Here is a 13,287-nt window from a genome sequence, read left to right on the forward strand (position 1 = left end):
GCAAGGTTGACCTTTGTGCCATAAGCATAAGCGACTGTGGCTCAGGTGGAAGAGCGGGTTGGCCAATGTTCGGAGGGTCAGCGGTTCGATCCCCGCCCTTGTCACCACATCATGGTCGTTGTGTCCTTGGGCAAGACACTTCACCCAGCTTCCGTCCGTCTGCCCCAGGGCAGCTGTGGCTACTATCGTAGTTTACAACCACCGGTATGACTGAGTGTGAATGAATGGAACCTGGAATCCTGTCAGAGCGCTTTGAGTGTCTTGAAAAGTGCAATACAAATCCAATCCATTATTATAAGCACCGTCTACACTGGACACATAGATCAAGTTTTTCGAGTACTTATTGAGAGAATCAAACATGTCGAACACAAACAGGATACTTTCAGAATTGCATGTTCAAGCCTTCCAATGCCATCCTCCTGCTTCATGTGTATTTGCATGCGGTGGAATTTCCTCCTTCGATCAACAGTGTGTAAAAATATCTCCGCGTGATAACACCAGAATGATATCATAACGGCTGCTTTCACGCTGAACCAGTACGGCGAGCAGTCGCACCCGTTAAGATTGTGTGAAAATAAACCCGTTGCCTGCGCATCTTATTTGCCTAAATGATATCATGGTGTCGGACCAGTTACACACACTGTTATACAAGCAGGATGTCATGAACAGGATGTGACGAACGTGACAAACCGATGAAATGTAGACTAAGAGCAAAGTAGAGGACCTAACAAAGTCCCATTCTTCATACCCAAACTTTAGTATTTCCACTTAATACTACTTTATACTATTTCAGAGGGGCGGAAATACATTCAATTATATATAATTGAAGGTGTTCTTTAGTATATACTATATATTTTACTTTTTACTGTATGAGTTTATATGGTATGATGTAGTACTACTTATCCACCCAGTTGTACACAGTATCTAAATTGGCAGTAACATGCTCTTCCATACATTTGCTAGTTTGTTTGTTTGTTTTTTTAATGAATGATAAACTCTTCTATAACACTGTGAAAGGAGCCATTCTGTATGAGTACTTTAGTACTTTAGTAACCTTTTGAATCCAGGACTTTTACCTGTAATGGAGTACTTTTCAACAATGGTATTTGTACTTTAACTTAAGTAAAGGATTTGAGTACTTCTTATCCGTCAGTGAAGACTGAGATCTGAAGACTGAGACCTGAGAAGGTCGAGCCCTCAAGTTGGGTTTTTCCCACAGTCAATAATGGACTTTTACAATCAATTATTGTAATTATTTGCATCTAATTTTGCTGGTGTGTGAAGGGGAACAATGGAACTTCTTGAACAGCTCATAATTGAGAAGGAACGACGTTTAACGCTATAAACGCTAAACATTGCCATCCTGTGAAAACCCTCGAAAGCATCAGGTTTTCATGAGCCAAGAAAGCTCTGTGACAATGCCCTTTGACGTATTCCAGTTTTGTTTTATTAGAAGAAACACTTTATTTCAATGGTGTGAGGATCGTTTCTCTTGAATCCAAAACACTGGTGCCTATTTTACATGTTATCATGCTGTAAAAATGTACTACAATATTCACTTTATTTGTCATTCCACTATCCGTAGCCATCCTCCCGAGAGCACATCACGTGACCCAACGATCTTTGTTCACAGATTTTCTCTCCCTTTATCCGAGTCTCCTTGGAAAACTAATGATGTCCTTTCATGCTCGTCTCCTCCTCGTTCGCAGACAGACAAAGCTGAAGCCTACAATGCGGGAAAGCTGATGAGTATGCAAATGACTAGAGAGAGAGAGAGAGAGATAAAAGGAAATAAATGAAAGCAGGGAGACAGTAGCGGAGAGTGATATGTGTCATTTGGTGATGTCATGCATCCAAGCGTCCAGGGTGACAGCGGCGGTGGTAACAGCCTGAGTCAGAGGATGACATCAACGCAACAAGCTGTCAGACAGGTTGTGAAAGGGCTTAGTTCCACGCTCCCATTGTCCTCCGGTTTAATGCTGTTATTCAGCCTGCCACCGGCCTTACCATTTGTTAATCTGACCTAACACACATTTAAACAGGAGACAAAGACACACAAACAGCAAATTTAAAGGCCAGCGTGGAAAAGAAAAAGGCCAGCAGCGAAATGTCAGCCTGTAATACAGCATCGCAGCTTTTTGAATACAAAAGAAGAAGCGCACCGTTTTGAGTGAGGTCAGGCAATGAAAATTTACTAGCCGACAGATTCAGCAACACTTGAATTGATTAGCTCGGTGTTTGGCTTTTTCTATCACGTCGACTTATGTTTACGTATACACAAACGGATCCAGATAAGTCTGATGATGCTCTGTACTTTTCTGATCGTCAACAAATGCAACGAAAACGACCAAAACCAACAATGAAGCGATTCTTCTAACAAGTGTGGTCTGTGTGGCCAAAAAGCCACATAGACCTCCATTGTTTTTCCCCCAAAAACTATTAAAATCACACATCAATGAGCCACTCTGTTGCACCGGGTGACATGTTCATTCGTGACACTGTCGTTATTGTGTGTAGATCTCCTGACACCGTCCTGCTGCCATACTTACCAAAGCAAAAAAAATCTATAGTCATCCACGATTGAAAATAGTCCCCCACAAAGTCACTATTTACTCCGCTTTGAGTAACATCTGCTGAGACCTACAGCGACCCACTGGTGTACAAAAATACTGAACATTTCTTTAAAATAATAGTACATATTTGTGAGCTGTTTTTGAAGATTTACTTCTAAACTACAGATCAGTGGGCTTGGGGCTGCTAGACAGACTAATAAGGAAGTATTGTGAGTGTTTTGGTCTTTAAATGTGAATTGTTAACAATAAGAAAAATGTGCAATATCACCAAATGTATCCTCAAGGACATTGGCGTGGATGGAATTAGTGCTAAACGCTAATGTCAGCATGCTAACATGTTAAAAAATCATAATACTAAGCAATTAGCATGGAAACACACAGTGCTGTTTAGGCCGATGGGAATATTTCAAACCAAAGTCGTCGATGATGACGCCAGATGAAACCATAGTGGATCACCAAAGTTATTGCAGTTTCTCCTGAGGGAAACATGAATGTCTGTACAACATGTCATGACAATCCATCCAATAGTTGTTGGTTCTCTCAAAACCACAAATGTGCGTAATGCCAAATGGAAATCACTCGCAGTTGTTGAGATGTTTCAGTTCGGACCAAAGTGGTGGAATGACAGACCTCAATCCCCTTGAGCCAAATCACTAGCATGGCTCAACATACCTAGGGCCTAATGATCCTTAATCCATCGCTACAATTTGTTTATAAAAGTTTTAAAGTCTTTTTTTCTCTCCACCACTTCATTTAATAACCTGTCACCCTTTAGGAGATGGAGATCTAAATGACGGATTTTAAACTGACGTCAAAGACATAATGTTGGGTTCAACCACAGTATCGCAACTAACCGGGCGGTGAGAGGAAGTGGTGATTGAGAGAAGAATGAGTAAACGTGGAAACTAGACAGACAGAGGCTCTTCAGCTCCTGTTGAAAATGCACCAGGCTTTGTTGTATTTTCCAACCACACAACCCGCCACCGTGGAGACCTGCTGTGTGAGAAACGAGGCTCCTTTATGGGTCAGGTCATCATTCATTGCTCACCGCACTTATCTGTAATTCTACAGAGAATTACATATAAGTACAACGTGAGTCAGTGTGGTGTACTGTAGTTAACAGGTTGGTTTCAGGAAAACCGTTTCAAAGAAACACTCTACCTTCCGCCATTACACCTGTAGAGTTTCACAGGATTGAAGTGTGAAACTCATTTGGGGATTGCAGGTTTGATAAGTGAGCGTGTGGGTGTGTCGGTGGATTATATCACTTTTCAGATTGTATAAATATGCTTTATGCTTTTTTTCTTTTGGGGGGAAAGGGGGGGCAAACGGAGTAGGAACCGAAAATCTAAGATTACATGTTTACTGAAAGCTCGGGTCATTAACCTCCTCTGTGTAGTCAAAACACTCTTTCAGGACTAGAAAAGGGCATACATCTACCGATGACATCATGTGAATCCACACAAAAGAGCCCCACATGTCGGATAAAAGGCCAATGTTATCTTTCAGAGACTCGTCAACACTTCAAATGAAAAACTTTTTAAGGCTGAGACAAAGGCATCACATCAAGTAAATGCAGTAAGCTGCGGTTGGCTGGAGTGCCCCCTGCAGGAAAGTGCTATAGTGACTGAATTATGTAACACTTGGATGTGTGGCACTTTTTCAAAACCCTGGTAGTTCAGTTACAAGTGAAAGAATTTAAGAGTAAACTGAGTAAACTGAAAAAGAAGAAACACAAAGAAAACATTTGAATATATATATATATATATATATATATATATATATATATATATAAATCATTGTTCAAAGCATTAATAAGTTAATTGGGGAGGAAGCGTGATCATTTCCTGTGAGTGACGCCTTCCCCATTACAGTCATTTCTTGATATTTAAACATAAGATTAGAGCAGCTTTAATGTGGGATTTAAAACACTGCAGAGTTTACTCATAGCTCTCCACAAATCTTGAGTAGAATTGTCGCTTGCCTTTATTGAAATATTCACTTCTCAATGCAAATTCCAAAATAATGTCAGGCAAACCAATAACAACAACAACAAAAAAAGGTATCATCTCTAGATTGTGTTGATTTTCTTAATAATTGATGCCTGCCTGGAATTCTGATGTACTTCTTTCTTCAGATTTCAGATGATTTTGGGTTGGGTTTTTTTTTTTTCTCACTTATACTCCAGTTGGCTGGTGTTCACAGAGCTTGAAGGAAAGTCACAACATTCAGATTGCCACTTATCACACTCAGGCACGCAAGAAATTAAACCTCCATAGCCTCAGGTGAATGCTCTGTTGGTCAGGGCACTTTGCATTTCGGAGTCATTACATTGCTGTTCTGCACTGCTTGTCTTCAGCCTGGAGGAGGGGGAGGGGAGTGGAGGGGAGGGGAGGGGGGGTCAGTGTTTGTCCGTGCAACCGTTTGCATGAGCAACATTTCAGCTCCTGAGTAATTATCAGTGATTGCTCGGTCCCCGGTGACGATATGAGATCAGACGTAAATATACAGTAGAGCTGTTCATGTCATGGCCAAGAGTCCTCCCTGGATCAAGTAGAGAAGAAGTCACGAGGATCGGTTTGAGTTCGCCAGCCGGATCCATCCTCACAGTGGGTGCACAGCAGAGAAAGCTTGGCATATACACTGAGCCGAGCGCCGTCTCCCCCAGAAATCAGCTCAGTCTTTATTCTCCTAATACATTATTGAAAGCTGTTTTTTTGCAGCTGCACTCCAAGAACAAAAGGTATTGCGATTGTCACGTTCACCTTGACAGACAGCATGGGGAGGATATTTTGGGATTTATTTTTGGGGACTTGAGTGACTCCCCTAAAGCAATGTTTGTCCAAGCATCTGCCAGTGTGATGAGTGTGGTGAATGCCTTTTGTTATCATGCTGTTTAAAAGAGCCATCAGAGGTTAGGAATACATCCACTATTCTCGGCACCAAAGCAGATTTAAAGCTGATTTTCTTTCACAAGTTTTATTTTTTTTATTTCCCTTTGTTATTTATTTAAGTTTGATCTTCATTTGCATTTATGAAGATGATTCTGATTCTTTTTCATGTTCTCTTGTTTTATCTCCTTCATGCTTGTAGCATGCAGCACTGGCAGATTGATTGATTGATGGATGTGATGATATTATTGGTTGAAATTGGTCGGCGCCGGCTGATGTAAGCCGGCGCCACATGTTTCCAGGAATGAAAAAATATATATATAAATTGGACTTTGATATAAAAATACAAAGAAATTGACCGTAAACGACGTGACCGGGGATGTCGTCTTACGTTTTTTCATTTCAGCTCAAAACTGCATGGTTGAATTTTCACGCTTTCACCCTCTTTTACTTCCATGCTCCGCACCAGACTCCAAATGTCTTGGGGAGTTACTGAGATGTTACACTGTCACTGTGCACGTCTGGATTTTAGGTTACAAATCCCCAGAGCCCAGCAGACCAACCAAGCGAGACCCTGAGTCACCAACTGCAGTGTGTGTGTGTGTGTGTGTGTGTGTGTGTGTGTGTGTGTGTGTGTGTGTGTGTGTGTGTGTGTGTGTGTGTGTGTGTGTGTGTGTGTGTGTGTGTGTGCTAGGACAGGAGGGAGTGAGACTATTAAAGAAAGGAAAACTCAATTAATGTCAGACTCGCGCAACAAAGTAACATCCAGGACCTCTCTACGCCAGGCGTTGAATTAAAACATCTCCCTTCATGATTTGTTTGTTTTTTCCCTCTGTGGCAAATAGATTCAGTCTGCAACGTGCGCCGATGATTAATTACACGATTATTATGCCTGTCAGTTCACAGTGGGGTTAGGCAGAAGACGCTCTCTGAGCTAGAGGAGGTATAACAGGCCTGTTAGACTCATTAGATAAGTCCACAGAGAAAGGATTTTTTAACATGATAGATTTTACAGTATGTCCTTACGACCTTGGGGTGCATTCCCAGATGAACGTAAATCATAATCGTCTTTCCTCTCAAGCCTGACCGAGCTGGTCGAACCCGTCGAGCTGCTTCGTGGCCAGTAGCACTGGTGGATATACTCAGTGTCTTTAAACGTGGAACACTCCCTCCGCCTGCCACTATTCTCCCAGACTGTTACAGTAAAAACAAGCGTGTCCAAAGTGGACAGGATAAAGAACGCTTACGTCAAATATAAATATAATGAAGCACCTTGATTAGTCAGGTGCGGTATTTGCTCAATTCAAAACAGACGTTCCCATCTGGTTATTTTTCCTACAAACTAAATTCTAAAATCGATTTTTCAGAAAATGTACTATATCTTGATTTATGTCAATATGTCATGACATAAAATGACCCATACTGCGATTAAGGGTTTTATCCATGTTCTCAAAGTACACATGGACACTGCAGACTTGGACAGCCTGCCCCAGATTCCTCCTGCTGCTGCCTCAGCAATAGGGACACTTTTTGTTGCTTGGGACTCTGGGTAATCCCTAATTGGGTGATTCCATCTACCTCTGAGGTCGAACCGTTCTCCGGTTTCCAGGGAGATATTAAAACCTAAAAAAAAACAACCTTTTTGACATATTGGGTGAGAAAAAATGACAAAATAAATCATTCAAACGTAATAGCTCGAGTGATGGAAGAGGTGAGGTGAGGAGGAGCTGCAAACTACAATTGCCTAAGAAGCTCCTTTAAGGGACTTTTTGAAGGAGTTGGAGCAGAACAGGACCCAAGTCCCCACTTGAGACTGGACAAAAGAAAATTAGCTCTAAAATGTCAAGGTGCCCTTGAGGAAGAGACCGAACCCCCAACAGAGCCACACCATGACAGAGAACAGTGCAATGACTGCCTCTACTATGAGCATCTGTGTTGGTTATTAAAAAAATAAAAAGCCTAGGGGGGGGGGAATGGATTTAAAAAAAAGGTAATAACCAGGACACAAGCCAAAGCAGTGACCAGCTCCTAACTCCATCCTCTTCACTGAGTTTTGAATTCTCAAACGACATGCGTTATATATTCCCAGATCCCTTCTGCAGCTGCTCCTGTGGTCGGGCAAGTGCTTTGGGCTTTGGTTTATGTAATGACTGCAAAGCAACGCACACACACACACACACACACACACACACACACACACACACACACACACACACACACACACACACACACATCCACATACAGTACGGCTCACTGAGTTGCTGCATGGCCAACATTGTGGCAAGCCGAAACAGAATCATTACAAACACTTTCAATTATTAAATTGGCCTGCTGCTGGATTCAAGACTTTATTTCATGGTTCAGTCGTTAAAGGAGAGCAAGCACAGCCTTTGAAGGCCAGGACCCTGTCATTAGAAACATACAAGTCTGCTTTTTTTTTCCTTCTTTTTTTTTTTTTAACAGAAATAGATGGCATCGGAATATACAAGCCTCTTTGTAAAAATCAAGACTGACTGCTGCAAATACAAGCACATGTTGACCACAAATCAATAGTGATCTTTTACTGAAGGCACTTCTTGCATTCAGGGAAAATGGACTCTTTCGGACGTTAATAGCCTCAACCACCAATGCTCGGTCTCATTTTCTTTACCTATGCACATTACGTTGCTGAAAGCCTGTGTTGATTATTCTGACATGACAATAGACTTGATAGAGACAACATCCCTCAGGCTGTGTGGTGTACATACACACACACACACACACACACTTGTGACCTTAAAGTCCCTCGGTACAGCGGTGAAAGGTCAGGGTGGGACTCTGCTTCCATTAAATTGTTTGCAGAAACCAACATGAACACTGACATTCAGAGCTACACTCTGCCAAAATGAGGTGGTCATACCCTCCAGATACACGCTGCAAAAGTACAGAACGAGAGCGCCACACAGTGGGCCATGTAGCCTGTGCCTTGATAATGGGGGGGGGGGGAGGAAAAACCCTAACGCACGATCCAGGAACAAGGCTTAAAAAGGAGGTTTGTTTTTGACACATACGTGTATGTCGGTAAAAATAAATCCTGTCGAAAGAATCTGCATGTAAAAGAAACACACACGTGAAGACTCCTGCTCTTCATCTGTTCCGTCTCCGATCAATCAGCATCGCAGCGCTGTTCTTGGTTGTGAATTGAAGACACAATTTGATTTTTCTCTTGGAGTTCTTCTTTCAAGTTCACTCCACTGGTAACATTTGAAGCTGTGTATCTGAGCATCAGGTCTGCAAGGAGAAGGATGTACGAGTTTAATTTAGTCATACAAATATAGTGGACACTTAAACTGATATTTATTTTTTAGGTGGCTCGCTTTATGTTTTGAGTCAACAGCAGTACATAGCTTTACATTGCTTTGCTGCTTCTGCTATAGGTGGACTGACTGTAAATACTCTGACCTAAGTACTGGCTTACTGTAAGCCAGTGAGTACCTAACTGTTAGCATATGAGTCATTTTCTGGACGGTTTTGTGTCTGAAACTCTCAGTTAACAATACTTTCAGAAGTGATTTGATTCACACATCGACTTTCTTACCCGGGCAAAGGATTTTCATCAGTGATGCCTTCACTTCCATGAGCTCTGGGTTGTTTTCAGCATCTTTACTGGCATGGAAGCTTGTGAAGTGCAGCGCAGGCCACCAGTCTTTCCTCGACGCCATTTTATCAGCGACGGATTCCTTCCAGTTATCTCTGTTGTAAGACACAAATATACAAAACTGTCTTCAGCAAAACTTAGTGGCGTAAAAAAAACAAACCTGCACTCTCTCAAAAATAGAGCTTCCAATTTTCCAAATATTTGATACGTACTGTGACTGTAGGTTTTCAATAATGGTCTTTAAACGCTTCCACACGTGCAGACTGTTCCTCCAGCAGGCAAAGTCCAGCATTTCTAGAACAACTCCTAAAGCTTTCTGGGTGGCACCGTCTTTCTCTGAAAAACAGAACACATCAATAATCAATATTATGCAGCAGATAAAATATAAGGAGACATGGCAATGATAACATGGGACACATCTTTTCCAAAATCCTTTAAAAAACATTCTTATATCAAAACAACGCACCACTTGATGTTTTCCCGATGTGCATCACATTCTGTAAATAATTACTTATCTGCTTTTACCTGACTGAAGCAGGAGAGAGCTGTACTCCAACATCAACTCATGGCTCGGGACTAACACATGGAGGATCTACGACATGAGGAATTTCAGTTTTGAGGATGCATGTATTTTTGTTTGCTTGACCGGAAATCTGATAACTGTAAGGCACAAGTTCTAGTTGAACAAAGTTCATATTGGAATCTGTACGCAGTTTTAAAGGGATCATCGCAGTTTAATCTCTCTCATTATAATATCAGTATAAATGCAGTGCTTCTAAAATACCTTCAATACTTTCATCAGTTTCCTCTTTGGAGTGTTGTGCCGCTTCAAGTACTGGTACAGATAGACATGCGCGTTGGGATTGGGTGGAAAGGTGTTGTCATATGCGTAATCATTCAGGACTCTCAAAGCCTCCTCTTGACTCTCGTAGAACTCCAGCATCTGTCAAAATAAAACAACCATTCACAAGACATTTCACTTGAAATGGGACAGAAATTTAACAATAGCAAACCTGAAAGGAACATTGAAGATATGAAAATGAAACAGACAGATATAAACATGCACAGTTTTTTTTTTTTTTTACAAATTTGCTTGAAAATTACTTGATCAATTATCAAGATTATTTCCGATTCATTCAGTTTCATCTTGTGATATTAAAAATATATATTTCTTTAATGAAATCAGTCAGTTGGGAATTATTTCATACCTCAACATAACTCAGTATGAAGGGATCCCAGACGCCGGGACTTTTCAAAATCTCCTTTAGATTTACAGAGGCCTGTCTGAAATAGTTGTGCATGTCTTGGTTGTCGCTGCAGTCGGCATAATCTTAAAAAATAGGATCAGATTATTGATTATTATTACAGGATTAAGAGAGTTTCGAACATTAAATCAAACCAGATTGCATTAAGTGAAAACACTATACACACAAATAGCTTCGCTACAATTTAATTGCCTCTTCAGCTCAATTTTTACCAGAGAAGCTACTGGGTCTGACCTGTAGGTGGCAGTGTGACATCACACAAGATCTTACAAATAAATAATAGCTGCTTTAGGTGTTAAGCTGTGTGTCACCTTACCATTGTTGTTGGAATATGTAAACTTTTTGTCACACCAGATCATATAATCCAGTAAACTCTTGTAGGCGTGGATCAGTTTACTCTTCTGATACTGAGCTGCTGTCTCCTTCCCGTGCCTCCAACTTTCAGCGACGGCCAGCTGATGCTTTGCATCCATGATGTGACCATTCAGCAGAAGGTGGAATGAATGTTCCAGACAGATCTGGAGACACAAAGGAGAAGGTTTAAAAGATCTTTCAGTGATGTGACGTAGTGAGTGTGCAGCCTACTAGCTAACATACCATGAGGTAATGTTTAACTCCTGAGTGTTTCATTCGTTCATAGATACTGTTGTAGTGCTCCATCTTTGAGTTGGGGTGATGGTGAAGGATCTCAGTGCTGATTCTCCAAACAAGCTGGTGAAGAAATTGCAAAAAGTATTAGTATGAAGGATGTGGCGATTTGCCTACAGTTCTATCAAATTCTTTACATAACATACACTTTATTTATGTTAAAATATTTGCAATCTTTGCTGAATGACTGTGAAAGATAAATTAATTGTGTGTTTTTTTTTGGTTTTTGGTTTTTTTTTAAGTATTGTCTATTCATGCCATACTGTAGAATTATATGTACCAATTTATGTTCTTCTACGCAATACAAAAACATACCACCCCAGACAAAACCAACCTCCTTATTTGGCTGACATATGCCATGGGTTGAGTCTTCTAGTATTTGTGGATAGGTTGCCATATATTCTGCTGCCTCTTGCCATCTGTGATGCAGCAGGGCTTCTCTGATCATCTCCAGACAAGCTCTGGTACTCTGGTGAAACCCAGTTTCCTTTGACGTCTCTTAAAATAAAACATAAAGTTATTATTTAATGACATGAATACATTTGTCGTATATGTTATTTCTTGTTGTTTATCAGTCAACATATTCACCCATGATGATGTGGTTGCAACAAGTTAATAATGGCAGGTATATCAGCCCCGACATTTGATCAGTTAATCTTTATTAGAGTCTTTATTGGAAACCGAACAACTCACCTACATACATGGGATTAACCAGAGGTAGCTTAGATTTTCTTGAAGAGGTGCTGTCTGAGGAATTGTTGTCATCCTCTAAGTCTTCAATAGACCGTATCTCTTTTTCCAAGTCATCCATAATGAGCACAGCTCTACACTCAAGCAAGATAGCGGCCCTTTATCACTCTGGTTCTCAGTGTATAACGTCTACCTGGAGGGAGAAAAATGCGTTCAGCAGGCAACTTTCTCTGAAACATTAAGATTGCTAAGAGTCACAAGTCATGTGAAAAGCAGCAGTTTCTCACTGAAGAATAAGCTTGATCACGCATTGGCACCTTTGCTTGAAAGAATTCTATTATTATAAAAACATGGCTGTCCTTAAGATCACCTTAATGGACAGATCGTTCCAGCTCTAGAGGTAACTGCTATATAATTAAGGTGTAATAGTAGATGGGTAGTCATTACAGATGGAGACACACCAGTGCTAGTTTTGTTTTAGGTTTTTTTGGAATAGTTGTATGAGGGATTTTATTAAAAATGTGTTACTCTTATTGGAGGCTAAGCCTAATTCACTAGCTGATTAGCTTTCTCGGCATTGTTTTGAAGAATAGTCACCACCAACAAAGCTGCATCTTGCTATAAAAGTTTCATCACTGTGATATTTCTTCGGTGAGAAAAGGCAAGTTTATTCTCTTGTAAAACAAAGTTGGATGAGTTCCTACCTGCTGAGCGGTAACGTTACTAGGATGTTTCTGAAGGTAGACAACGCGCCGATGGAAACAAACAAACACACGGCTAAGCTAACATGCTAACGCTCAAATCCCACGTACAACCCTCAGTCAGACTTTGAATCGCTGTTGTTATTGGGAAATTAACATTACGCGGTGTCTTGTGTTTAAGGTTAACGCGACTTCCACATGTTGTTCAATATTCGCCGTATGGTTCTGTACAGTAGCTAAGGAAGTGGAGGGAAGCGCCGCATTCTTATTGGCTGTTGAGACCGGAAGAGGCGGGACTAATAACTTCTACTTCTGCAACAACCAGGAATCTTGTTTCAGAGATTGGGTTTCTTTCTGTGTTTAAAGTGTGCAAGTTTTTTTCCACAATTACATTTGTAACGGCCACGATTTAGTTCCGGCTTTAGTTCATTATATTTTTAGAATGTTTTTTTTTTTTTTTTTTACCTCCCAAGGGTCATGCCTTTTGTTTTGTGATTTGTATGTGTGACCTGGCTTCCACTGTCCTTTTCCTACCCACCATCCTGAAATGATGCGCACAGACATTATATGGATGCTGTCGATGGTGGCTGTTGACATGACATAACAACTATGTGTTATTATTATTATGTGTATTATAATGTGTTGTTGGCAATGAGATATTGCTTCATTAACTTGTGGATTGGCAGAAACTATTGATTTTGGCTTTTACATATTCGTTTACAGTTTGTTATGTTTTCTTTTCAGCAACTTGGGAAAACTGCATTTTCTCTCTCCCCCCATTTTATTGGAAAATAAAATGCACAAAAACACATACTGGCGGTGTATTGGATTATTCCAGAAGAAACTGCACACTAAATGATGAGGTTGATTTTTACCCCTGCA

General features: G+C 40.7%; 1 protein-coding gene across 2 annotated transcripts; it reads right to left on the bottom strand.

Moving 5' to 3' along the window:
- Positions 1–7,799: 7,799 nt before the first annotated feature.
- taf1a (TATA box binding protein (TBP)-associated factor, RNA polymerase I, A) lies at positions 7,800–12,642 on the bottom strand. 2 transcript variants are annotated; one of them, XM_084030241.1, is made up of 11 exons: positions 12,409–12,642; positions 11,708–11,897; positions 11,349–11,512; positions 10,964–11,077; positions 10,683–10,884; positions 10,310–10,431; positions 9,886–10,044; positions 9,627–9,693; positions 9,314–9,437; positions 9,042–9,196; positions 7,800–8,734 (listed from the first exon to the last, which is right to left on the bottom strand). In XM_084030241.1, the coding sequence occupies exons 2-11, from the start codon at positions 11,823–11,825 to the stop codon at positions 8,610–8,612; spliced, it is 1,350 nt and encodes a 449-aa protein (XP_083886367.1). In that variant the 5' UTR covers positions 11,826–11,897; positions 12,409–12,642; the 3' UTR covers positions 7,800–8,609. The 2 variants fall into 2 exon arrangements, with proteins under 2 accessions (XP_083886367.1, XP_083886368.1); XM_084030242.1 differs by lacking the exon at positions 12,409–12,642 and having other exon boundaries at positions 11,349–11,510; positions 11,708–11,840.
- Between the last annotated feature and the right edge of the window lie 645 nt (positions 12,643–13,287).

This window comes from Eutrigla gurnardus (genome assembly GCF_963514095.1).
Source record: "Eutrigla gurnardus genome assembly, chromosome: 16".
In the NCBI taxonomy this organism is placed as follows: domain Eukaryota; kingdom Metazoa; phylum Chordata; class Actinopteri; order Perciformes; family Triglidae; genus Eutrigla; species Eutrigla gurnardus.

What these genes read in the sequence shown, in the direction of transcription:
- taf1a (XM_084030241.1), bottom strand. Translation starts at nt 11,825, where the DNA reads ATGGATGACTTGGAAAAAGAGATACGGTCTATTGAAGACTTAGAGGAT. An exon ending in GAGTTAAACATTACCTCATG is followed by an intron (nt 10,885 to 10,963) that starts GTATGTTAGCTA and finishes TTGTGTCTCCAG; the next exon opens with ATCTGTCTGGAACATTCATT. An exon ending in AACTGATGAAAGTATTGAAG is followed by an intron (nt 9,694 to 9,885) that starts GTATTTTAGAAG and finishes CTCATGTCGTAG; the next exon opens with ATCCTCCATGTGTTAGTCCC.